Source organism: Lissotriton helveticus, chromosome 3_1 (genome assembly GCF_964261635.1).
Source record: "Lissotriton helveticus chromosome 3_1, aLisHel1.1, whole genome shotgun sequence".
Lineage (NCBI taxonomy): Eukaryota > Metazoa > Chordata > Amphibia > Caudata > Salamandridae > Lissotriton > Lissotriton helveticus.
Window position 1 is genome coordinate 1757191308 of NC_136061.1, and position 27380 is coordinate 1757218687.

General features: G+C 48.2%; 1 protein-coding gene across 1 annotated transcript in view; it reads right to left on the reverse strand.

The window, feature by feature from the left end:
• Positions 1-20082: 20082 nt before the first annotated feature.
• LOC144823769 (membrane-bound glycerophospholipid O-acyltransferase 2-like) overlaps positions 20083-27380 on the reverse strand; it is a 212235-nt gene continuing 204937 nt past the window's right edge. Inside the window, exon 13 of the mRNA XM_078682581.1 lies at positions 20083-21960. Within this exon, the coding sequence (XP_078538707.1) occupies positions 21771-21960 (190 nt within the window). The 3' untranslated portion in view covers positions 20083-21770. The remainder of the gene's footprint in view (positions 21961-27380) is intronic.

Genomic DNA, 27380 nt, shown 5'->3' on the forward strand with positions numbered 1-27380 from the left:
TTCGCAAATGTGACACCTATAGCATTTGTAATGCAACATGTTTTGTATTTACGTGACTTAGATGTATTGATATTACAAATTACAATGGCTTTTAATTTTTTTAAATAATTAATACTTAAATAAAAGTGATTTTAATTTATAATGGCAATAGCAAAAACTTTTGTAAATAACTTTTGTGAAGATTATGTTCAGTGTATTTAATTGTGACGAAAATCCAAGAACAGAAGTGAAATATTAAGATCTTTTTGTGACATTTGTAATAAAGCTTGAAACATTGAGAGAACATATTTGAACCAGTTGTTGTTGAATGGTTGCGCAGATTGATGCTGGGGTGGTGCTGAGTGGTGCTGTGGTGGTGCTGTGGTGATGCTGAGTGATACTGGGATGGTGCTGAGTGATGCTGGGGTGGTGCTGAGTGGTGCTGGGGTGGTGCTGAGTGATGCTGTGGTGATGCTGTGGTGGTGCTGTGGTGGTGCTGAGTGGTAGTGCTGAGTGGTAGTGCTGAGTGGTGCTGTGGTGGCACTGAGTGGTGCTGTGGTGGCGCTGAGTGGTGCTGTGGTGGTGTTGATTGATGCTGTGGTGGTGCTGAGTGATGCTGCGGTGGTGCTGAGTGATGCTGCGGTGGTGCTGAGTGATGCTGCGGTGGTGCTCAGTGGTGCTGTGGTGGTGCTCAGTGGTGCTGTGGTGGTTCCGAGTGGCGCTGTGGTGGTGCAGAGTGGTGCTGTGGTAGTGCAGAGTGGTGCTGTGGTAGTGCAGAGTGGTGCTGTGGTGGTGCAGAGTGGTGCTGTGGTGGTGCAGAGTGGTGTGGTGGTGCAGAGTGGTGCTGTGGTGGTGCTGAGTGGTGCTGTGGTGGTGCTGAGTGGTGCTGTGGTGCTGCTGAGTGGTGCTGCGGTGCTGCTGAGTGGTGCTGCTGAGTGGTGCTGTGGCGCTGCTGAGTGGTGCTGCTGAGTGGTGCTGTGGTGGTGCTGAGTGATAATGTGGTGGTGCTGAGTGATAATGTGGTGGTGCTGAGTGGTGCTGTGGTGGTGCTGAGTGGTGCTGTGGTGCTGCTGAGTGATGCTGTGGTGCTGCTGAGTGATGCTGCCGTGCTGCTAGGACAGGACACTCGAATACTGTGCGCCCAGCACAGAACAGGACAATGACCTGGTAACCGGGCACCAGGTCTTCAATGCATGTGCAGTATGCCAACACCCATGGAAGCCTTGACAAACAGAGTAGGAAGAGAATAGCATTACAGAGACCTTCATGATGAAATCAGCAAGGACCTGAACTCTGAGGTGTCCTGAGAACTCATGGGATCGAAGGTCGGCTGACCAACGAGGATGTCAATTTCTAATTCCACCTCGTGCAAATTCTTCCAAGGGCAATCATTTTCACTATGTGCTCAAACTTTTATTTTCCAAGATTCGAAATACCTAGAAAAAGTCTTTTCATTAGTTTTGTACTCTACTCAAAACAAAACAAAATAAAACCCTGCACAGCTGGAAAGGATTGCATAGCTTTGGAAATGCATTTGATAGGGTACAATGCCATGGCTCTAGGCACGAGACCTTCAATTAGTAAAACCAAGCACACCTTTGCACAACAAATTGTGCCCTCCTGAACAGTACAAGCACATTCTACTATAGAAATCCCTTTTAGCAGGAGTACTTGAGTCCTCTAGAGACGACTTGGCAGATCGCTTTTCTGCTGCATGGTCCACATCTTCGCAAATGACGGACAGCTGATAACAAGTTCGGCCACCTAACCCCTAGGGTTCCCGGGGCTACGTTACAAGGTTGTTAAAATAATAGGCGACTTTAACGTGTCATAACTTAGACATTTGTATAAAATAAATCTCCTAACAATCCTCTCCAAAGACACTTTTACACCTCGACTTTTCACTTCTAAATCAGAGCAATTCCAATTAATCTGCATGTAATGTTCATCTGCTGATTATTGCTGCAGCGCATATCAAATAAAATCTACGAACCATTTCCCGATCTAATATGGCAGCAGTTTTCTACTCAAAACAAAACAAAATAAAACCCTGCACAGCTGGAAAGGATTGCATAGCTTTGGAAATGCATTTGATAGGGTACAATGCCATGGCTCTAGGAACGAGACCTTCAATTAGTAAAACCAAGCACACCTTTGCACAACAAATTGTGCCCTCCTGAACAGTACAAGCACATTCTACTATAGAAATCCCTTTTAGCAGGAGTACATGAGTCCTCTAGAGACGACTTGGCAGATCGCTTTTCTGCTGCATGGTCCACATCTTCGCAAATGACGGACAGCTGATAACAAGTTCGGCCACCTAACCCCTTGGGTTCCCGGGGCTACGTTACAAGGTTGTTAAAATAATAGGCGACTTTAACGTGTCATAACTTAGACATTTGTAAAAAATAAATCTCCTAAAAATCCTCTCCAAAGACACTTTTACACCTCGACTTTTCACTTCAAAATCAGAGCAAGTCCAATTAATCTGCATGTAATGTTCATCTGCTGATTATTGCTGCAGCGCATATCAAATAAAATCTACGAACCATTTTCCGATCTAATATGGCAGCCGTTTTCAGCTGCCAGGACTGGAATGCACTTCTTGCATGGCAGAGCCACTTAAGTGTATCTGCGTATAAGTAAGGGGCCGATTATCGCCAAATCGGGACTACACCGACCCCGCCGCTCAAACACGTTTAACCTCAATGTCACACAAAAAGTCTGATATATAGATATATATGGAGCAACCCGAAATATTTGAAACGAGGGAGGAATGAAGAGGATTTGATGTGTGCGCGTGCACTTTACGGCCTGGTTTTCACACGAGTTCTCCGAGCTTGGCACGCGCAGGAGCATCGACTGCTGTCAGGGAGAGATTAGAGCTGACAAGGTGCCGCGCGCCCCTCTGCAGACTCCTCTGCATTCCAGAGAGGCGCGCGACGTGATCCTGTCTGCCCTGCGATGCTGTGGAGACAAGACCTGGCCGCACGCACAACGTTATCCTATGGGGAAACGCTGCGCCAGGTCTTGTCTCACTTCGTCGGTCTCAGACTGCTGAGACGACGACTATAGTTCTCGCTTGCGAGAACGCGCTTTCAGCGCGTTCGTCATAGGCGAGACCTAAAAATGGCAATATACTGAGGTTATACTATCATAAAATGTGCCACATTATGCTGCATAACTTGCTTTTTCTTGTCGCATGATTTACGCAAAACTACTGCATAATTCGGCCCTCCTATGCTGCATAATTATAGGGGAATTCTGGTGATAACTTATCCTCAGTGTTGGAGACGTTTTAAGGGTGCAATCTCGGGCCTGTATGGCATGCTTATGCAACACCTGAATTCCCAACCTCAAGTAGAGAAGCTATGATCGGTTTCACTGGGCCCCATATTAAGTTCTTGATACCCCTACCTATGGTATGTGGTAGTTACTGGGGTATCAACAGTGGGAGCATTCCCAGGAAATAAGTATACTTTGGAAGCACCACCCTTTTTTCATCCCGAGTTCTGCCCCAACCCGATACATTTAATTATGACCATTTGGCATAATCGAGGTTGGTGCTTTCTACGAGTGGCTCGCGGTTATCCTGGATAATGTGGTTCAGCCCCATGCTGATGAATATCCCTAGTATTTGAGGTGGGACCATTTCCCCTGAAATTGATAGCCTCCTATGGATGCCTTGCTCATCAGTTGTGACATGGGAGGGATTCACTTTTGCTACAATTTACCCTATAACCAGACCCCCCAGGATATAGCGGCATGGATTAGCAAATTTAGCGGCACAAAAATGGAAATTTAGCGGCACAAAAATGGAAATTTAGCGGCAATTTTGCGGCATTTTATTTGGCCCTGGACCTTGATAAAGTGGCCTCCAGTGACCCCATTTGTCACCCGTCCTTCCTTACACTCTTTCTGCCTCCCATTTCTCCCTCTCTTAGTTGTGTTTTGCCGCTTTTAGCTCCTCTATCTCCCTTCCTGTTACACTCTTTCCACTGTCCCATTCAGCTTTCTGTTTCTCATGCCCCTTCCTTTCTGTGCCTCATTCACTCATCCCCTCTCACACACACACATCTTTCTCTCCTTATCGATATCTCTCTCATCAGCCCAGTCTCTTATCCCCTGTCCCTCTCTCTTTCCATCTTCGGATCTCTCTAGCACCCTGCCTCTCTAGTTCTCTCTTGTCTCCCTCTCTCCCTTCCTCGCCCTCTCTTCTCTCTCTAACTCTCATACTTTCGTTCTTCCAGACACTGTCTTTCTTCCCCTTCCTCTCTCGCCCTCTTTCTCGCGCATTCACCCTCCCTCTTTCTCTCCTGCTCACTCCTCTCTACTTTTCTCCACCTTTCAGTTTCATTCGCCCAGTTTCTCTCACCCCATACTACCCTTTCCTTCTTTCCCACCTCTATGACTTCTTTGCTCACCCCCCCCTCTCTTTCACCCCTTCTTTCTCGTCTCACCTGCCCCATACCCTCAGTTTTCATTCTTGCTCCTCCTCTTTACCTTTGCACTCCACCTTTCACCTTCATCCTCCCAGTTTCTCTCACCCCTACCCTTTCCTTCTTTCTCCATCTCTGTGACCTCTTTTACTCACTCCCCCTTGGACCCCTTCTTTCTCTTCTCACCTGCCCCATACCCTCAGTTTTCATTCTGGCTCACCCTCTTTACCTAGCGCTCCACCTTTCACCTTCATCCTCCCAGTTTCTCTCACCCCTACCCTTTCCTTCTTTCTCCATCTCTCTGACCTCTTTTACTCACTCCCCCTCTCTTTCACCCCTTCTTTCTCGTCTCACCTGCCCCATACCCTCAGTTTTCATTCTTGCCCCCCTCTTTACCTTTGCGCTCCACCTTTCACCTTTATCCTCCCATTTTCTTTTACCCCTTCCCTTTCCTTCTAAACGCCCCACTCTCCCTTGCTTTCACCCCTTTCCTCACACATGTGCCCCCAGCCACTCCTCCTTTCTTTCACCCCTTTCTTCTCCTCACACGTACCTCCAACCCCTCTTTCTCTCTCCCTCCGGTCTGTGATCCTCCGTGCAGGAAGCCGACTGTCTGATGAAAGCTTGCACCACGCAAGCCCCTGACACCTGCCAGAGCCGAGGATAACAGGCGGGGGCGTGAAAAACTAAGCCTCGTTAACAAGTGAAAGGTCTTTAAATGACCTGTGAAGTACTCGGGTGCGGCTGGCAGTTTTGAACTGCCAGCCGCACCCGAGTACTTCACAGGTCATTTAAAGACCTTTCACTTGTTAATGAGGCTTAGTCTGACTCTCTGTGTGTGTCCCGGGAAGCTGCTGACACACACGAGTGGGGGGGGGGGCGCGCACAGCCAGGCATTCTTTGTTTTGCTGTCTCACTTGTTAATATCGCGGCCAATATGGTTTTTATCGCGGCCATCGCGGTAATCTGCCGATTTCGCGATTTTTTCGTGAATCGCGAAATCGCGATAAACTGGAGGGTCTGTATAACTAGCTATTGCCGCAAAGTCAGAAATAATTTGCAGTAGGGCTGGTAGGGATGTGGTGAGGGCAGTGAGTGTCAGTAGGATGCTGTCCATATACAGGTATAGATAGGGCTGAGGGTCTTCCAGGTGGTGTTATTCTCATTATTCTCAACGAATATTTTATCGCTACGCATCGCCGGAAATATTAGCAACGTTTATCTCCAAAGCGATACATTTTCCGGAGATAGCGTGAATATCGCTGAGAATACAGCGATATTCACGCATTAGCGACAAAATGCTCTTAGCCATGTTATCCACCTCCCATTGGATGACATGGCTAAGAACTGGTCTGAGCAGGCGTTAGTTTTTGGAGATATTCGCGCTTAGCGTGAATATTTCCAACGCTACGCCTGCCGTGTTAATAGGCGATAGCGACGTTATCGACTGCTTTGAGTCGCTAACGGGTTGGGTATGCCCACTTTGCATGTCATTAGCGATAAACATCGCTGACATGCAAAGCGGGCCCCAAACCGCTCGCTATCGCCTAAAAGCTGTCGCTAACATCAATTAGAGACAGCTTGCTAATAGGGCGATAGAATTATCGCCGCTTAGCGGCCGTCCATGTTAATATGCCCCCTTGTTTGTTGTTGTCTGCTCCCAGGGACTGAAATCAACTCTGAGAGATGTCTTGATCTGTCACCCTGACCCTCAGTTGGATGTCTTCCCTCACAACTGCTGTCCCTGGGGGCAATATGCAGAATGTAAGCTCGAGAGGGTGCATATTGTGTGGCCTCCACTTCCAAGCATGCCCCTTAGTTGCTTCTGCAGAGCTAGAGGGAGGGTAGAGATGAACCTGTGCCACCAGCGGCGAGCGTTGTACTCTGACCATAGACACTGCCCTCGGCTCTTACAGAGAGGGTCTATTATAAAAGCTATGGGACTCCATGTCCAAAGCCCTTTGGCCCATTCGCTGTTTCTGCCTAGAGTCCAGTCTGCATGGGAAATACCCCACTATGTGCCTAGTAACCAATGCCCTGGTTGGGGACAGGAAAGCAATATTTTCTGACTTTTACCTTTGTGTATGAACCTTTAAACTCACCACCCAATACTGACTGAAGAAGGTGTGTGATCCACAGCAATAGTGCGAGAAAGATAAGAAGCAAGAAAAAAGTAAGAAGTGAATATAGGAAAACTGGCAAATGAAGAAAGAAAGAATAAAAGGAACCTGCAAGGTTGAGGTAGAGAGAAGCATAGGGTGTTGGAAGATAGAGACATGACTCAAGGCTAGGTAGCCATGGTTTTCAGCAACTCCAGCATGCGGCTTACATGCCTGACACGGTCCTCTGATTTCTGCCAGACAGCCCGCTGGAGCTGCAAAGTCTCTGCAGCAGTCCCGACTTTGGGGCACACATAGTAGAATTTGAGCTACTTTTGGACTTCCCACCCGTGAATCTCCATTTCGAATGGAGACTTCAACTATGTGCCCTCCAGTTGGCTGTTTCCTCACCTATGTCCTCTTAGAAGAGTTGTAAAATCAAGAGAAGGACTTGCCGTAAAAGCTCGGGCCTCCCTCCAAATCCAATCTAGCCAATTATATCTGGGCGCCTGAGTTCGGGGGTCTCACCCCCATAGTCTCTTTCGGAGCCTAAAGTAAGTAGTCTCACTAGATATGGGGGACTATCAACCGCTTGATTATGATGACCTATGTTGAGTATGAGGAGGACCCTTCAAGGCTTGTGGTAGAGAAACATTTAGTTGATGGCCTGGACAATTCGGTGCAGGATTCTGTGGATGTATGACGTTACAACGCATGCTTTTACCACGCATGCTGTTACAATGCAGTTTTTACAACGCATACCATTACAACGCATAGCGCTTTGGGGTGCTGGATAGTGAATAGTTTAATTTACTATTCCAACTCCAGTCCCCGTGAACACTAGGGAAGGTTTTGGATAGTAAATTAAATCTATTCCCTATCCTAGAGCGCCCCCCAGCGCAATGCGTTGTAATGGTTTTCGTTGTAAAACCTGCGTTGTAATAGCACTGCGTGATAAAAGTTGCGTTGTAAAGGATGTTTCCCGATTCTGTTAACCAAGCCTTAATGGTGGCACTTCGCCCATTCGTGAGACTACCTAAAAAATACGCTGTGAGCCAAAAGAAGACGGAGGCAATCCACTACTCTGAATTAAAAGTAGGTAGCAGGAGAGGGTCTACGGACCCATCTCAAAATGACTCGGGCTGCCCTCAAGCGACAACCATGCAATAAACCTCCACTAACATATTGGTGGACCATGGCTATGGTGCCCCCGACATGCTTGGCCCTTCGAGCAGGCGCGGTGCGTCCATTGGGGCGTAGGGGCGAAGCCCCACTAAGCCCCATGGACCCACCACGTCCTCACTAGAAGCCAAACACAATTATTTTTAAAAATCGCGCTATCTGCCGGCCGGGAACCGGGAGACACCCGACCTTCCCGGAGTGCGCAAGGGGGGGTGGGGGTGGGGGGGGGAAGGATCGGGCTGCTGCAGCTGCGCAAGTGTATTTTTGGGCACAAACATGCCCGCGCATGCGCAGATCGTTTTCTTGTGAATTCCCCCTTAGAGAGAGGACCAGGGGGCGGGCCGCAGCCCCCGGGGTTACACAGGGCGACTGGGCGAGGAGTCATGGTGCCCCCCCAGCCAATCCTGGCGCAGGATTGGCTGGTCACTACATAGCCCGGTTACATAACCCCTGACGGATAGCACGGCCGACTTTGGTGCTGGGAAACCAGGTTCGAGCCTCTTATCGAACCATAAAAATGTATACATGACTTACTTTGGTGTTAAATTAATAGATATTTTAAAAAACAAAAAAAAATGATGTTCCGACTAAGGTGTGAAATTGGTGTCGAATAAATACATGTTTTTAAAAACAATTAATATTAATCATGTATCATTGGTGCTGGAGTACAGGGTTCGAGACTGGTATTAAACACTGACAAGCTGTGTGCAAGTTATATGGTCATAACAATACATGAATGATGGATGCAGGATGGGTGGATGCATGAATGGATGCAGGATGAATGATGGGTGCATGAATGGATGGGTGGATGCATGAATGAATGATGGATGCAGGATGGATGCAGGATGGGTAGATGAATGAATGATGGATGCAGGATGGATGCAGGGTGGATGGATGGGTGCATGAATGCATGATAGATGGATGGATGGATGGGTGGATGCAGGAATGGATGCAGGATGGATGATGGATGGGTGGATGAATGAATGAATGGATGCTGGATGGGTGGATGGATGGGTGGATGAATGAATGATGGATGCAGGATGGATGGATGGGTGCATGAATGAATGATGGATGCAGGATGGGTGGATGGATGGGTGGATGGGTGGACACATGAATGGATGCAGGATGAATGATGGGTGGATGAATGGATGGGTGGATGCATGAATGAATGATGGATGCAGGATGGGTGGATGAATGAATGATGGATGCAGGATGGATGCAGGGTGGATGGATGGGTGCATGAATGAATGATGGGTGCATGAATGAATGATGGATGCAGGATGGGTGGATGGGTGGACACATGAATGGATGCAGGATGAATGATGGGTGGATGAATGGATGGGTGGATGCATGAATGAATGATGGATGCAGGATGGGTGGATGAATGAATGATGGATGCAGGATGGATGCAGGGTGGATGGATGGGTGCATGAATGAATGATGGATGCAGGATGGATGGATGGGTGGATGCATGAATGGATGCAGGAATGGATGCAGGAATGGATGATGGATGGGTGGATGGATGGATGGGTGGGTGGATGGATGGATGCATGAATGAATGATGGATGGATGGATGGGTGGATGGGTGGATGAATGAATGATGGATGCAGGATGGATGGGTGGATGGATGCATGAATGATGTATGGATGGATGCAAGGTGGTTCGGGCTCGCTCGCTGCGCTCGCTGCGGTGCAATATGCAAATTAGTTTATGCCTCACCACTTTCAAATGTCACCAGCCGCCCCTGCCTTCGAGATCTAAAGACCCGACCCATCATGTCTATGACTCCTCCTCCTCTCACTCCTCACATTCAAACTCCTCTCAGGACGAGCAAGGCTCGAAACAAACAAAACACAAGCGCAAAACTTGCCACATTTAACCTCAAGATCAAACCGACAGTCAAGCAAAGGTGCTGCATTTCGATGAAGAGGAAATAATTCACCCTAGATCCACTGTCTTCTGAGGCCTGAAATAGCAGAATATGTACATATGTGGCTCTGATAAGGCTTCGAAAAGGAGGTCAGAACACATCTACATGCAGAGTGCTCACATCCATCTTTGGTGTGCAAAGTGGCGGACACCCCTAAAGTGGACCCACACAAGGAACTGTTCATACCGAAGTTTTCAAAGGACCCCAAAAAAGGTATAGAAGGCGCCTGGCATGGCTGCCAGGATACAATACTACATATATCATCTCCACTGATCAAGATAATATAATTGTCATACAAAGCCAAAGAATTGGCTACTCTTATTGACACTGATGTCCTAATAGGCATCTCTTTGGAGAAATGCAAATCCATTGTGAGGTGCATTGATTCCAAATTGGCTGACCTAGTATCGATCAAAGCGGGTCCCCTCGCGAACAGACTCCTACTCGGGGACAAACTTGTAAAAGACCTGGGCGGATTCTCCAATGTCAACTTTACAGGTAATGATTATTCCTGACTCATTTGCCACCCTAGGGGGCAGGTTGCAAAAATGTCCTCGCAATTGGCAAATACTAACGCGGGATGCATGGCTGTTAGAAACAATTGACGGTTACAAATTGGAATTTTATGGGAGCCTGAGACAATACTCATCCTCTCTTTTTTTTCCCAAGACGAACAAACCTTTCTACATCAAGGGGTTCCGCAGCGGTCGGCTCTAAGCCCAACCCTTTTTAACATCTATATTCAACCTCTGGCAGCAGTAGCCAGGAACAGAGGATTAGCTGTGGTATCTTAAGTGGATGGCACACAGCTGGTGGTAGTACTATCTAAAGATCCTGGGCAGGGCACACTCAAGTTTAAGGAGGATCTAACAGCCATTGCAGATTGGATGACGGTCAACTGTCTCCAACTTAATGCCAACATATCATAGATCTTGTTGGTGGGAAAAGACATCCATCTGTGGAGCGCTCATTGGTGGCCATCATCTCTAGGTCTACCGCCGGCTCCTAAACCAGCAGTAAAAAATATGGGAGTCTGGATAGACTTGCTCTATCTTTTCAGACCCAGACTAAGGTAGTAGCCGGGGTATGTTTCGGGCTCCTAACCAGGCTTAAACCTCTGCAGGGTTTCTTCGATCCTACCACCCGCCAGGTGATCATTCAGGCCACAGTACTCTCTAGATTGGACTATGCCAGCCCGCTATATATTGGGGCCAATAGGGCACAGATACTGCATATATAAAGGGTACAAAATGCGGTGGTCCGGGTTCTCCTAGGCACACATGTGGAGAAACTTATTCAATTTAAAACCCTCTGTATCACCCACAGTATCATGTTTCTTCAATCTCCCGCCATTCTGTCCAGTCTCATGACACCCTACATACCCACCCGACAGCTACGCTCCATGGACCAGAACCTGGCTGTTGGCCCTCGGTTTAAGGGAGTACGGGCTGGAGGATGCTCCTTCTGCGTATGTGCTCCTAAGCTATGGAACTCCCTTCCCGCCCTTATTAAAATATCATTTAGAATCATTCTCTCTTCCTTAAAGCCATAAAAACGTACCTCTTCCCTGCATAACTGGTTTCTGCGTGTTTCCTGGTTTGTTTTGACAGTTGCATTATAGCGCTGGGACGCCACAAAACTCCATCCCATAACATAACATATAAACTGCCTAGAACTATCAGCAGGTTCATTTGCAATCAAGAGCCTCTCCACACACAAGACGAACTGTTGTATCCCGTACTGAGGGTGGACAATATCTCTGCAGTCCGATACATCAACAAAGTTGGGTATACAATCCCGCCTGTTGGTGGAGATGCCAAGAATTTCTGGCATTTTTACCAGCAGAATCAAATCTCAGTGGTGGAGGAATGCATTCTGGGCCAACATAATGTGGTTGCGGGCTGGAACTCTCGCTTCCTTCAGGATTACAGCGACTGGAGACCCCACCCTCACATCTTTCAGACTGTGAATCAATTTTGGGGTCTTTATTCGATGGACCTTATCTGACGCCTTGCTGGAGTTGTGTCAGAAACATAACGCAACTCCAGCAATGCAGCGGGGAGAGCTAAGAATATAACACTGCGTCACCCTTAAGCTTGCTATGAGGCATGCGTAAGGATTTGACGCAATGGCATCCTAGAAGTGGCGCATTGAAATCTTATAGATTTCACTGCATCACTTCTACAAGGCTTGGATGCGGGGGAACGCCCAACCCGCATACATTATACTTGAATTAGGTATAATGTGATACAGGGCTTTACAAAGTGACCCATCTGCCTCGATACGTCACTTTGTAAATTGGGCGCAATATGGTGCATATATTATGCCGCTGCTACATCACAAAAAGTGACGCAACGGCGGCGCAAAAGTGACACAGAGGCTCATAAATAAGCACCTAAATGTTTAGAAATGCAAAGAAAGAGGAAGGACTATGGTGGCTGAGGCATGTATATAGCTTGATTGGAGGTGGGGGGCGCGGACATGTCATGCATAGTATTCATGGGACATGTCGTATTTCTGTTAATACTGTTTTAATTGGTTGCTTCAAATTTTGATCAATAAAGATGAAAACGTACAATCATCGCCTTTGAGTTATTAATAGAATTGAAAATTCATGATGCTTTAGATAGAAAAGTTTTATGGGGCGTGGCTTGGACGCCGATGGGACCGGCTGCGTGAGCTCTGAGCTCCTTGCACAATCCCTGCAGTAATCCTGTTTTACATCCCTTACCTGACCCTCCTGGCGACGCCCAGTGTGTTGGGGACGATGCAGAGCTGGTCTGGAGCGAAACCGGAGTTTTGCCGGGCTGCAAGCGGAAGTTCTGGCCGATAATCCAGGACGGAGGGGCTGCCGCCGAGGGAAACAAGATGGCGCCGGCCGGTAAGCCCTGAATTTCAGCGCTGAGACTGGTGGAGATCGGCACTGCTGAGAGCGGAGTGCCGCTGCCGATGAACAAATAGCACCGGAGCGGTGAAGCTTTGACAGCGGTCCGGATCGGGACCGCATGCACAGGGTCCGAGATCTACTGCACCCGGGTGAGTCACAGCCCGGGCTAGAGTTTTCCCGGCTGCTGGAGCGGCTCGGGGGCCGGAGACTCGGTCCCGTGAGACCTGGCCTGTGGGAGTGAGAACGTGTTCTCGCAGCTGGGGGAGCAAGGCGACATTAAACACTGTAGTGCCTGAATAGGTGCATGTGAGGCATACGGGCCACAAGGCACAACGCGATTGGGCCAGGGTCCCTGAGTGGGCATATGGTGGAGTGCGAGAGTGCGGCGGACCGACGGAGGGACTGGCGGAGAGGGGGTCACCCTCAGGGCGCAAACCTTTGATGTGGCTCTGGTGGAGCTCAGATTGGCCGCGGTGAAGAGGAAATAGGCAGAGGACCTGGCCGGGATCTGCTGGTGGAGCACCGCGTCGTAGACGCCGAAGTAGGCTCAGGGAGAGACGCACGCCCCAAGAAGGCATAACAACAGGGCGGACAACAGGCTTGAGTTTAGTTGGAGGCTACGGACCGGTGATGGAGCTATTTAGTTGTGGACACGACTGTGCATAGAAGGCGCTGGGATTGTTATTGCGCCGGCATAGCTGGGACCTTGCCCTTAATGTGGCGGACCTGCGACCCCTGAGCACTGTCATTGCATTGTGGATGGATTAGCACGAACTGCTAGCGACGGATCAGCCTAGGGAGCGGTGCTGCCGGCCTTGTTGCTTCACGCTAGGATCTTCTATCAGTGACTGCAATGTGGTTGGGAACCTGTAAATACCGGAGGAGGGCTGGAGGGCCACATTATGGCGAAACCCAAGGGGAAGAAGGATGGAGCGCACCAGCTGTCAGACGCAGAGACTCCCTCCCGGATGGAGCAGGGGGCCCAGGAAGCGCCTCAAGACCCTGGGATGCAACAACAGTTTGATCGCATTTTAAAGGCCATAGCGGACTCTTGCACCGCCCTACAGCAGGACATTGCGCAGGTGGCGACGGGCCTGGGTCTCTTGCGGGCGGATTACTCGAAGCTGGTAGACAGGGTAAAGCAAGTGGAGGGCGTGCTCCGGGAGGTGGTGCCGGCCCAGACTGCGCTGGAGAAAAAAGTGACGGATGCGTTGGAACGTGTCCAGGCGCTGGAGAGGAGAGCTGAGGATGCGGAAAACAGGAACCGACGTAATAACATTTGCGTGGTGGGCCTGCCTGAAAAAGAAGAGGGGACTGATATGGTGCAATACCTAGAGAACTGGCTGAAGACGGTATTGGCCCCTGAGGGACTATCCTCCTTCTACACATTAGAATGTGCGCATAGGGTGCCTGCGAAGCCGCCGCTCCCAGGTCAGCTGCCCCGCCCGGTAGTAGCCCGTCTGCTCCATTACAGAGACAGAGATTTCTTGCTCCAGAAGGCACGCACTGAAGGCCCGTATCAAGTCGGCAACGACGAAGTAACAATATTCCCGGATTATACTCTGAAAATATAGCGCCACCGTGCGTCCTTCCTTTCGGTTAAGAAGGAATTGAGAATGGAGGGACTCCAGTACTCCCTATTGTTCGCAGCCAAGCTGAGGATAATTTTGGATGGAAAAACTCAGGTCTATGATACCCTGGATGAGGCGTGGCCGTGGTTGGAAACTTACAGAGCTGGGACAGACCAACAGGGACTTCAGGTCTCGGAATTTTCGAAAGAACATCAACTCCGCAAATCACAGTGAATACGCCGCAGATGGCGAGGGCTGCAAAAACCATTGACGTCACAGACTGAGGTGGGACGACGAGGGGTACTGGAAATTATATCGGCACTGTCGGGAAACCAGCTGCCCAACTCACGAAAGGGCACGGACTCGGAAAGGGAAAAGGAGAAATCCGACACTAGATATCTGAAACGGACAGCCTCCGGGGACCGACGGTCATGCCGCTGACAGCGGACGGACTACTGTATGAGTAGGGGGCAAGCGCTTTGGGGGGTTGCTGTTGGGGTGTTGGAGATCTCTGATGAGCTTGAGGATATTGTTGTAGCTGCAGGGAATGGGAAGTTGGTTGCTTACAAGGGGCGGGCATTTGGAGATAGCTTTGTGGAGCGGAACTAGACATGGATGAGAGAGCCATGGTCCCTGGAAAAGTGAGCAGGAGGGAAGAGGATTGTGTGCTTTTATAGGGCATTTAGGCGGGATGGGACCAGGAGTTTGCGTGCTCGCCTCTTGGCACCGAGCACCCCCAACTGCCCATAAGGCATGCCTGCAGTGACTACTGGTGGGCTTAGTTGTGTGTTAATTGTTGGTATGGTTTGGATGGGGATAGGCAGTTTTGTTCTAGATCCTGTTCTTGGGGGGGTGAGGGGTTTGGGGAGTTGGGGGTTCTGGTTGGGAAATAGGGGTCACTGGGATGTGTGGACATGTGCGGAGCGAATGGTGGACTTTGCTCAGCTGTAATGGGGACGTTACCTGAATTGCGTTGCATCACTTAGAATGTGAGGGGTCTGCATTCTATGACAAGGTGACAAAAAGTTCATGCATACCTAGTCAGGAGGGGGGTACACATAGCATTGTTACAGGAAACCCATCTTACAAAAACAGAGGGTCAGGCACTGCAGCGCGGATGTACGACATTACAACGCATGCTTTTACCACGCATGCTTTTACATCGAGAGTTTTACAACGCATACCATTACAACGCATAGTGCTTTGGGGCGCTGGATGGTGAATTATTTAATTTACTATTCCAACTCCAGTCCCCGTGGATAGTAGGGAAGGTGTTGGATAGTAAATTAAATATATTCCCTATCCTAGAGCGCCCCCCAGCGCAATGCGTTGTAATGGTTTGCGTTGTAAAAGCTGCGATGTAAAAGCATTGCGTGGTAAAAGTTGCGTTGTAAGTGATGTTTCCCCTGCAGCGCAGGTGGAGAGGACAGGTTTTCAATACATCATATTCGGCATTTGCACGGGGGACATTAATTTGGGTAAGAGCAGGGGTCCTTTTTCAGGTCACGAAACAGACAATAGACCCGGAGGGCAGATATTTGGCAGTGGAGGGGCGGTTGCACGGTAGGGACATAGCGTTGTGCAGTATATATGCGCCAAATGTGGATCAAGCACGCTTCCTTAACCGCATTTCGGGCATATTAGCACATTATTTGACAAGCACTGTGGTGATAGGGGGGGGGACTTTAACTCCATTGTAGACATATCACTGGACAGGTCACACCCTCCACTTGCAGATTCCCCCGTCCGTAGGTTGGCCAAAGGCAGGTTGGAATGTCAAAATAGGTGGTACCTGGTGGACGTGTGGCACAACCACCACCACGAGACTGGGACTACTCCTTCTTTTCGGCGACACACGAACTCCACGTTAGGTTGGACGCAATTTTATGCTCAACGGCGATGGTGCCCACTGTAGTGCACTCTGAATATTTAACTAGGACACTGTCTGATCACAACCCATTATTAATTACTGTGAACTGGATGACAGTAAAATCTGCCATTCCCACTTGGCGATTGCGGCCGGAAACGTTAGAGGATCTGGTTTTCCAGGGGCAAATTGGGGAAGACCTAGAGCACTACTTTACTGAAACTGAAAGGACGGCCTCTACTAGAGCAGTGGAGTGGGACGCCTTTAAAGTGGTGATAAGGGGGCTATGTATTAGCAAACATCTGCCAGGTATAGTACCACTCAGGCGCGTAGGTGCGGGATCCCAGGCTCGTCAGCCCGCTGCTCAAGGGAGCTTTAAAGTTACCAATGGGGGTGGGGTCGCACACTACTCACACACCGGCGGTGTCGCCCCTAAGGACTCCGGTCAATGTAGCAAAGTGTTTGCGATGCATCATCTTTCGATCTTCTGCTATCTTCGCTGTCTTCGCCATCCCTGGACACGTGTTTCGGGGTATTACCCCTCATCAGCAGGGATAGGGCGTGTACTGGGGTTGCCGATGGCTGCCAATATCTGCCAGGTATAGTACCACTCAGGTGCGTAGGTGCGGGATCCCAGGCTCGTCAGCCCGCTGCTCAAGGGAGCTTTAAAGTTACCAATGGGGGTGGGGTCGCACACTACTCACACACCGGCGGTGTCGCCCCTAAGGACTCCTGTCAATGTAGCAAAGTGTTTGTGATGCATCATCTTTCGATCTTCTGCTATCTTCGCTGTCATGAAAGTGCTCTGGTGGCGGGGAGGCAGAAATCGAAGCCTATTTGGAGAGTGTGCCACTTCCGCAGCTGGAAGAGGAACAGGCGGACTCCTTAGGCCGGGACATTACTCTTGAGGAGATCAGGAATGCAATTAAACATATGGCTCGAAATAAAACTCCAGGGGTGGACGGCCTGCCCATAGAATTCTACTCACAATATGTAGATATGCTAGCCCCGCGGTTGTTAGAAGTCTATAAAGAAGCACGAGAGCTGGGTCACCTTCCTTTGTCCATGAGGGAGGCACTTATTATGCCTTTATTAAAACCGGGGCGGGAGGGTACAGATATGACAGCTTACAGGCCACTGTCAATGCTGACCACGGATTATAAAATCCTAAGTCGGATCTTGGCGACCAGGCTCTTGCAACACATGACTGCCCTAATACATGGAGACCAGGCTGGATTTATCCCGTCTAGGAACACGTCTAGGAATATACGACGATTGCTGAGGATTATGGGGGATGACCAGCGGGGCTCACATATGCCCATGATTCTATCGGTGGACATAGAGAGAGCCTTTGATAGTTTGGAATGGCCATACCTATACAAAACATTGGGACAGTTTGGATTGGGTGATGCGTTTGTGGGCTGGACTAAGGTGTTATATTCTTCCGCGGTGGCAACAGTGCGAGTGGGGGCGTTAATCTCGACCCAATATCAAGTGGCACGAGGAACGAGGCAAGGTTGCTCTTTGTCTCTGCTTTTATTTGTTCTAGCAATAGAGCCTTTGGCGGCTAGAGCTAGATTAGGGCAGAGTTTCGAGGGCCTGCGATTTAGAGAGGAGCCGCAGTACATATCACTCTACGCGGATGACCTACTGATGTTTTTGGCAGACACAGAGGGAGCATTGCAGGGGGCAGCTGACTTGTTGTCAAAGTTTGGCGACATTTCAGGACTGAGGGTGAATTGGAACAAGACGTGCTTGTGCCCCGGCGAGACCGAGTGGACTACCGCCTGAGCTTTCTTGGGATGTGCGTTGGTAGCCGGCGTGCCTGACCTTCTTGGGGGTTCGTATTTACTATGAAGCCGCTGATTTGTTGGAGGGGAACATAGCGAGATGTGTGAGGGCTTTGAAGGGTAGCATGACATTTTGGTCGACGCTTCCATTGTCTGTGATGGGTCGGATAGAACTACTGAAAATGGTAGCCCTACCTCGGCTGTTATATTTTTTTAGGACATTGCCCATTTGGGTCCCGTCCTCGGTGTTCAGACTAATGAAATCCATGGTAGTGGGGTTCCTCTGGGGAACTGGAAGGCGGAGGGTGGCCCAAGCGACACTAATGAGACTGAAGGCTAAGGGTGGGCTAGCAGTTCCAGATTTCGAGCTCTATTATTTAGCAGCGCAACTCCAGGTTTTGACACAAGCAATTGCAGTGGAGTTCAGAAGCCCGGAGCACCTGAGAGGCAGGGGAATCCAAAGACATATACTGTCATTTATAGTCCTGCAGCAAAAGCTTACCCTCAGGGATCTCTCGTTAGAAGAGAAAACGCTGAGATTATGTTGGAACCGTAGCCAGCGCAGGGCTGGAGTACTGCATCCCTATGCTCCTGAAATCCCATTGGGGATTGTAACAGCATTATCTCATGGTGGAGACTGGACGCCTCTGATGGAATGGGAACAGGTAGGGATTCAGGTACTGGGGGATTTATACAAAGGCGGCAAGTTACTGCCCTATCAGGCGCTACAAGAGAGATATGAGCTAAGTGGAGGTGGATTTTTGATACACGCGGCTCTGGTTGCTGCAATTAGGGAACACTGGAGGGAGGGATCTGTGGAGCCCAAAACAGCGATGGTATGTCAGTATGTAGCGATGGCGGCAGGGACCTTCAGGGCGGTTACATGCCTTTACTCCAGGATGCTGAATGAGGGACTAAAACCACTAGACATGTTACAACAAAAATGGGAGGCAGGCATCGGGAAGCCAATACCGGAAACTACATGGGGACATATCCTCCGCAGGGCTTGGAAATATTTTCAGGGGCAAGATGCAGCGTGTCCTAGATGTGCAGGGGGAGGGGTGGAGCTGGAGCACATGTTGTGGGAATGTCCAAAGTTAGGGGGTTATTAGAGAGGAAGTGGGGGACCTGTTGAATGCAATCACTGATCGACAGTTAGAGTTTGATATAGCCACATGCTTGCTGCATTGGTTTCACCACACGTTAAAGACGAAGGTGACATTAAATTTGTGGATTTGATGTTATTATTAGCCAAAAGAGAAATAACATTGCGCTGGAAATCGAAGGAGGGCCCCAACAGTAAGAGATGGAAGGTGCAGCTCAACAAATGGGCCAGTAGTGAAAGCGCTATTAGATTCCAGCAAGCACGACGTTCGAACAATGAGAAAGCACCGGAAACGGCGACAGCGTGGGAGATGCTGGTACAATCGCTTATTACTCAGCAGACAGAGAAAGAGTGAATGGGGAGTGTGGCTGATAGAGGAGGTCATGTACACAGCAGTCATGGGATCGCTTGGGTTGCAGTTGGGCCTTGAGTTATAGCTTGTATTCTGTACCTCATGCAACACACACCAGTGGCAGGGGGAGGGGGGGTGGGAATTAGGTGGGGTCAGAATTTGTTTTGTAAGTAGGTTGGATTCACATAGAGAGAAGAGTGGGAATCATGGGTAGTATACAGTGCCACTATCAAGTTGAAGAACTGATGCAATAATCGATTACGTTTAATATGATGTAAAGTAAAGTTCTAGGTATTGACTTGGAGTATAATGGTGATGCTTTGGACTGTATTGTGCATTTTGTTACAGCGCAAGCAATAAAAGATGTTTCTAATAAAAAAATCAGATAGAAAAGTTTTACTGATCACAGTCGGTCCCCGATTCCCTTTCGAGAACAGGAGAAAGCACGTCACACCCAACCAAAAGCCTTAAAAGCACGCAAGCCTTTATCGGTAGGCTCTTTCTCCAGTCTTTGAACCCATAAGTGGAGGTCCCAGTTAGAGGTAGGCTCGGCCACAGATGAAAAGCATGGACTGCTGTCATACCATTGCACTGAAAGGTAGGTAGGGCCTATGTACAATCTGTCACATTACATGCTTCCGAAGGGCAGGCTAAGCCAGTCATGTGACTGACTCTTTCAGAGCCTTATTGGCCTTACAGAAGCACAAGCATGTTGGGAAAATGTCTGACTTCCCTTAATCCTCTAGGCTAGGAAAAGAGGAGGACAGATCGCCATTTAGTGAAGATTCCTTAAAGTCAACTTTTTTAGAAAAGTTACGAAAATATTTTGCATTTGCAGAGACACACCTTGTATTAAAAAAGCATAAACATTTTAAAACAACTGAATCAAAAATAATTTAATGCTGAAATGCAAATACAATACATTATCACACGATCCACGTGCCTTTAAGTGTGACAAAACTGAACATTCATCCAAATCATTAGCCAAACGAAAACATATTTTGTCCGTCGTTTTGAAAAACAGTAAATCATTTCAACTGGTTTACCAGTGGAAAAACAATATTTTAAAAAGTGTAAATCCTGTTAAACATGGTTATGCTCACAGCTTTCTGCAAGGACGATAATTGACCCAGGTTGAACATGAACTTCGCCATTTAAAAACATGCATTGGCAAAGTTAATAGGTCTCAACATTGGGACCTATTAGATTTGGAAATGGTTTTAGGCATGAGGCACAACATTCCAGAAGCTATGCAACACAACTAAAGAATTAAAATTAAAAAAACTTTTGTAGATGAATGCACATTGCATGTGCCTACAAATGACCCGCCACTCTTTTATTTCCTTTTAGTTAAAGATCCAAGTTGGACTGGTCACTAAAAAAAAGTACAAAAGTTTTTTTGGTTTTTTTAAGCGGGTGGGGGGAAAACTACAGTGGTGACGCAACATGTGTGGATAGCAACACAAGAGCACAGGGAGGGGGTGGAAACAACGCAAGGGCGAGGGGCAGAAGCAATACAAGGGGCACTGGGTGGGTCCAGGAGCAAAACAGGGGGTGCAGGTGGGAAGGAAGTGACACAAGGGTGCAGGTGGGAGAATCAAACGGGTGAAAAACAGCAATGCAGAGCTGGTGGGTAGAAATCACCACTAGTATTTTGTTGTAGCCCCATCAGTTTTATCTGTGACCTAAAATATAATTCTAGAGAAGCAACGGGTAACTGTTATGCAAAATGAACATTTAAGCCTTGGTTCCACTGATCTTTTACATTTATTGTCACGGTTGCTCTCTGACCCGACACAATCATACAGATGATACTATTTATATAATTTTTTATCTAAAAAATATTTATAGCATGGCTCTTCTGACAATGGCTGCAAACCGCAGTGCAAAAGCAGTGATGGCAAGAAAACTCCACGCGGAAGCTGTGAGCATATGTAATTGTTGATTTCATTGGCAGAAAAAGAAGAGGGGACATGGATTATAAAATCAGGTGATTGCCACTGACAACCAGTTTCTCAATAGACCTATAAGGGGCAAACAGGTCTGCAACAGAGTTCGAAGCATTCAATGCCTTAATAAATTTCTGTCTTGGGAAATCTGATTTCTCTGTGGAGTATTGTATCTAAGGCATACATGTTAAAACATTGTGAGCGCCATATCACTGTGGCAAGTCTGGGATTATCGCTCCAGCCCTTCCTTCAGCCTCCGACTAGCTGTTCTGACCATTAGGTAGGTTTGCCAAGAGGGCAATAGTGTGCGGAGTCCATAAGGTGATTTGATTTTTGGGATCCGTAGACTCCATATCATGCTTTTTCCTGCGAGGGGGAGCGGATCCTACTGGGCATTGGCACACTTTTGGACTGATGAGGTCTGGGTGCGTCCTCTCTTGTACTCATGGAGTGTGTTTGGCATGTGCATCTTAGAATGTTCGCACATGGCAGAAAACAAAACAAAATCCTCTATGTGCATGTACATTGAGTGTTACTCTGGCCACCCTGCTTCTGTGTCATAAGTTTTCTGTGGATGCACAGGCAGCAGTGCTCGCTTTAGAGGCACGCGGCCTGTGTTGTCAGTGCACCGTCGTTGCCTGGGGATCATTGTTGTTGTCAGCCGCCTTAGCTCCATTCTGATGCAGAGTTCCATTGTTTCCCTGGGATACAGAACCAGCCTTGCTGTTTCCATTTGGAAAGGAGACTCTTTTCTGGGGAAGGAGCAGGATCAGTAGTAGAGCAAGAATGTGGAAGATGTACCACCAGGACCTGCATGGAAAAAACATAGAAACATCAGTGTCACAAGCTTCCAGATGGGAACCTTGGCTCAAATATCAGGGAACTGCTTCCAGTCAAATGCCAGAGCTGTTTCAGGCAAACCCCAGTGAAGCTACTGGCAAATGCCAGACTTGAACAAAATTACAGATAGGGTGCACACAAAAATCCAATGCAGTTCCAGGCAAGCCATGGACAGAGTAACGTCACAAACCTGAGATGGGATAAATACAGACAGACCCAGAGTAGCTTAAAGCAACACAACACAAAATATAAGGGCTGATATAGGAAAACCTCAGAGGAGCATTAAACAGATAAAGCAGCATCAAACTCTACATAGATGTGGGGCAAACTCTAGAGTGGATGGCGACAAACACCAGACCAGATAAAAGAAAATAGAGTCAATTCAGGCAGGACAGAACAGCTCCCTGTCAAATTCAGGAGTGGATTCAGCAAGGACCAGACTTACTTCGAATTAAGCCAGAGATGCTTCATGCTAAACTCAGAACAGTCAGTCAAACCATAAAGGAGCCCCAGACAATTCCTAGATTGACTTCGGGGAAAATCAGACAAAAGCTGGGGCAACGTATAGGAAAACTACAGCGTAGCTTCAGACACGCCATAGTGCTGCTTACAGGCAAACAAGATCGGGATCACTGAGAGACATACTCTGCAAACTCCAGGGAAGGTCCCAGGCTAACCTCACTGCAGCTTTAGATGGATCACATTGAAACAATGTGTTGAACAACTTGACCCCTATGTGAACTGGCCCTCACCTATGCCTGCAAGCCAATAACTGCACTCGGACAAGGAGATAAATAAAAGGTAGCAGGACTGGTAAAGGCAACTCTCCGGATACAGACTGATGCGTCTGTGATCTTTCTTGCGTACAATACAGTGCGCTGGCCTACTACTTTACAGTGGTGATAAAGGATGGGCACTTATTGCAGGACAATACTTTCTATGATCACCTTCTGCCTCACCTCCGAATGCAGCAATCTGCTCGCATGCTCTGGGCCGCACATGATTGCTGGTGCGAACCGGCTCTGCCTGCGAGACCCCTGAAGTAGAGGTTGCCGGCAGCTCTATCAGTCCCGGCCTGTCCACCTCATGGAGCCTGTACGAGTCCAGAAGCACATCACCCTCACCTTCCCACTGCGCTCCTCCTGCACTGGCCCATGAGCCCGCAGCGGCGCTACAGTCCATAGAAAGGGGACACCAGGAAGGTGCAATTTTTCCCTTCAAACTGGAAGGGTGCCCCTGTGTGTCTGCTTCTTGACACAATTAAAATGGGACACAAGGTCCATAAGCTACCTACCTAGGACACCCCAGTGAGGGATTAGGTGTCCCTGCTACATCTCCTGGTTGTCAAATTGGATGGTCATGATGTGAACCAGCAATACTAACTGTGTCAAAGAGAGAACCATTGAGACTCATAGCTGCTTTACCAGCTGAGCTGTAGCACACACATCCATGACTGCATTACGCCTGTTTAGCGAGGCTAGGGAACTAGCTACTGCTGCTCCATGCTGGAAGACCTGAGCGAGCCATCGCAATAATTACTTATGTGCCCTGAGAGAAGCAGATGTGACGGTGAAGAGATCACTCCTGTTATACTTCGCAGGGTAGGACCTCCATAAAGTCTTTGAGAACCTTCCACATACTAGGGCTGTTGACCATGATTATGATGACATTATCGCCACCCTCAATCCCTCAATGCACACTTTTGCCCACAGCTGAACCTGGACTGCCACCAAACTCCCCCAAGCCTCAGGCGAGTTTGGTGGCATCGACGGAGAGTGCGGTGCCTCGTATACCTGAGCACGGTCCAGGTGAGGTGAGGTCAAGTCCCCGGTCATGTTGGATCACGTTGAGCGTCCACTGACAAGGAGGATGTGTATATAACTGTAGGTACAGGTTGTATCGTTCCTACTTATATCTTTTTTCACCCATTTGATAGATGTATTATTGATTTCACGTACACATAACAGTAGCAACTTTCTTTAGAGCAGTGGCCCTGATGAAAGCCAAGGGACTAGTTGCCCGGTAGGCAGAAACATGTTGGCCCGAATTGCGACAGTCATTTGTTCCATACTGTCGTTTGCGCTGTTCCTATTTTTTAATTAGGGGATGTGCCTAGTTCCCATTAAAGTGTTTGTTTAGACTTATCACCCTATTTTAGACTCACCACTTTATTGTATGTTGCACTGTATTTTTACCACTCTTCACTAACCATCATAATCAGACCAACAATTGGAGGCTCATTTCACTGTAGACCGCATCCAGTACTTACTACGACTGTGTGGCATGAGGTCTAGATGATCGAAGGACCCGCCAGGTCACAGTGTGGACGGCAAAATGATAGGACTGATCACCTGGCATGTTTGATGGTTATCCACAAATAATGTGTACTGGATCTGGTTTGACCAGTTTTCCAATTGAGTCTTAGACATCACTACTCTCTCTCTTTTTTCTCACACATGTGTCTCTCGCTCTCTTTTTATTTTTTAGACACTGTTACATGGTGACTGTAGCACCAACTGACATAGCGATAGACTTGCCAGTTTCGCCATGACTATGGATTGGCCTGTCATTGGCATGATATAGTATGAATGGTCTGTCATTGTATATCATGGTATGATATGGAATAGCCTGTCATCATATATTATGGTATGGTTTGGTCTATCATTGTATAGCATAGTAAAGTAAAGTATGGCAAGTCATTGTAAACTAGGGTAAGATATGTCCTGTCATTGTATAGTATGGTATGATATGGCTCGTCATCTTATAGGACAGTCTGGACCCAGCACGTGGATACCCAAATGGGCAATTAGCACACTCTATAAATCCTGTTTGATTGATTGTATAGTATGGTATGGTATGGTATGGCTTGCCACTGTATAATATGGTACGGTGTAGCCTCTCATTGTATTGTATGGTATGTCATTGAATGGTATTTATTTATTTATTTGAAGAGTTTTATAAAGCATGAACATGAACCAAGGGTATCAGAGCGCTGTTCAAAGGAGAACCCATCCCATTACAAGAACTAATAAAATGCCTCAACAAGGTATAGATACAAATATAGTATTTCGCAAAGTTTGTTGGCCAATAGTATTACACAAGATTTGTTTGCGAGGCTCACACTCCTGTTTTTTTTTTGTTTTTTTTAATTAATCTTTTTATTAACAGAAAGAAACCAAAGAAAACATCAGGTGACTTTAACAGTTTTCACACTTGTCAATGTTACCTTCTCAAACTTGCAGAATAATAAATACAAAATATAAGTAAGGGATCATGGGGATTTATGTACCTCCACATCTTCCAGACTAGCCAGGGGCATGCAGATATCTCCTCGGTATCGATTCAAGGCCTCCCATACTTTCCCCCACTTCTCAGGACACCCCCTGGCTGTATAGACCAACCTCTCCCTGAACACGCACCAGTCCAAGTCTTCCGCCCATTTCGCAACCCGGGGGGGCTGAGTGGCTCCACACAGCTGAGCTATGTTTTGTTTTGCAATCAGACACGCCAGCGTAACACATTGTTTCCCATATGTACTCAGATCTGTGGGTTTCCAAACGTTTAGCATGCACCTGCGGGCCTCCGGTCATATCTCCACCCCCAGAACATCTCGCAACACATCATGGATCTTCACCCAGTAGTCATGCACCTCCGCACAGTGCCACAAAATATGCATAAAGGTGCCGAGCCCTCCGCACCCCCTCCGACACTCCCCACTCTCCACTCGTCCCATCCTGACCAGACGAGGCCCCGTAACATACGATCTATGTAAAATCTTCAGTTTCACTAATCTGAGCCTCATCTGTATCGCTACCACCCTAGGAGAGGAGACCGCCTCTCGCCACTCCTCTTCGTCCAGTTCCAACCCACCTGCGCTCCAAGGCGTTCTGATAATTACAAACGGGTCCTCCATATTATTTATGAGCTTTTTAGGTGTCCATCCAACAATCAATCTTCAAGAGGGGAAGCGTCGTGTCTCTGGGGATATGTGTAAGTAGAGCATGCCTAACCTGGAGATAACGGTAATGCTCACTCTCATGAAGGTCGTATTGCTGCTGGAGAGAGTTGAATGTGTGTATTGTGCGCGCCCCCCGCACGTCTTTAATCTGTGTGATCCCTATAAGGTCCCATTTATCGAACCCCTTGGACTTCCACAAACTTCCCAGCCTCTCCGAACTCCATAAGCGGGTGGCAAGCGTAAGCTTCCCCTCCCACTTGAGATATCTATTGGCCGCGTGCCACACTTGCACAACGTGTGCTGTTGGTCCAGCTAGGGAAAACCGCCGAGGTCTGGCATATAGTGCCCTAGTGACCTGCCAGCGGTTCATAGCATAGCCCGGATCCCCAGGGGGCCCGTATATGACATGATTCACTGCCGCAAGCTGAGAAGCCCAATAATATTTCCGGAGATCCGGCAGTCCTATCCCCCCGTCATACCAGGGGAGAGTGAGTTTAGGAAATGCTATTTGGGGTCTACCGTCCCAGAAAAGCTTCCTCTGGAGGGCCTCTACTTCCTTAAAATAGAATGCCGGTACCAGGTCCATTGTGTTCTGGAGTGCATATAAGAATCGGGGAAGGGCCATCATCTTAAATAGCACGGCTCTGCCCAAGAGGGAGAGCGGTAGAGCCTTCCAACGCTCCACGTCTCTCTTAAAATGAGTCAAAGGGGGGCCCAAATTATTAGCGTACCTTAACTTTGGGTCGAGTGTGACATAGATACCGATGTACCTGAACCCTACTGGCTCAATTTGTATTGGGCATGTATGCAGACTTTCTGGCAGATCACACCTGAGGACGAAAAGCACTGATTTTGCCCAGTTAATAGCGAAGCCGGAGTATCTTCCTAATATAGCAAGTATATCCAGAAAGCAGATCAGGGATCCCCTAGGACTGGTGAGGTAAAGCAGGATATCATCGGCGTATAATGAAATTTTGTCCTCCCAGTCCAGCGTCCACTGTAGGCCTCGTATCGATCGGTCCCACCGAACCCACGCCGCCAAGGGCTCTAAGGCCAGAGCAAAGAGAAGCGGAGACAAGGGACATCCCTGTCTCGTGACCCTACCAAGGGGAACGTCAGCAGATTTGCGATTATTTACAACCACTCTGGCTAGGGGATTTGCATACAGTAAATGTATCCAGCTCACAAACTCCGGTCCAAAGCCCATCTTTCCCAACACAGCGAATGGGTAGGACCACTCGACCCTGTCGAACGCCATGGTGGCGTCTAAGGACACCGCCGGCTCCTGGATTGTTAGGGTCTTGCACAGTATCCCGTGAAGTCTGCGCAGATTGAGGGCCGTGTTCCGGCACGGCATGAAGCTGGGTTGATTCGGGTGTATCAAAGTGATGATTACTTTGACCAATCTTGTCGCGAGCAACTTTTCCAGGAT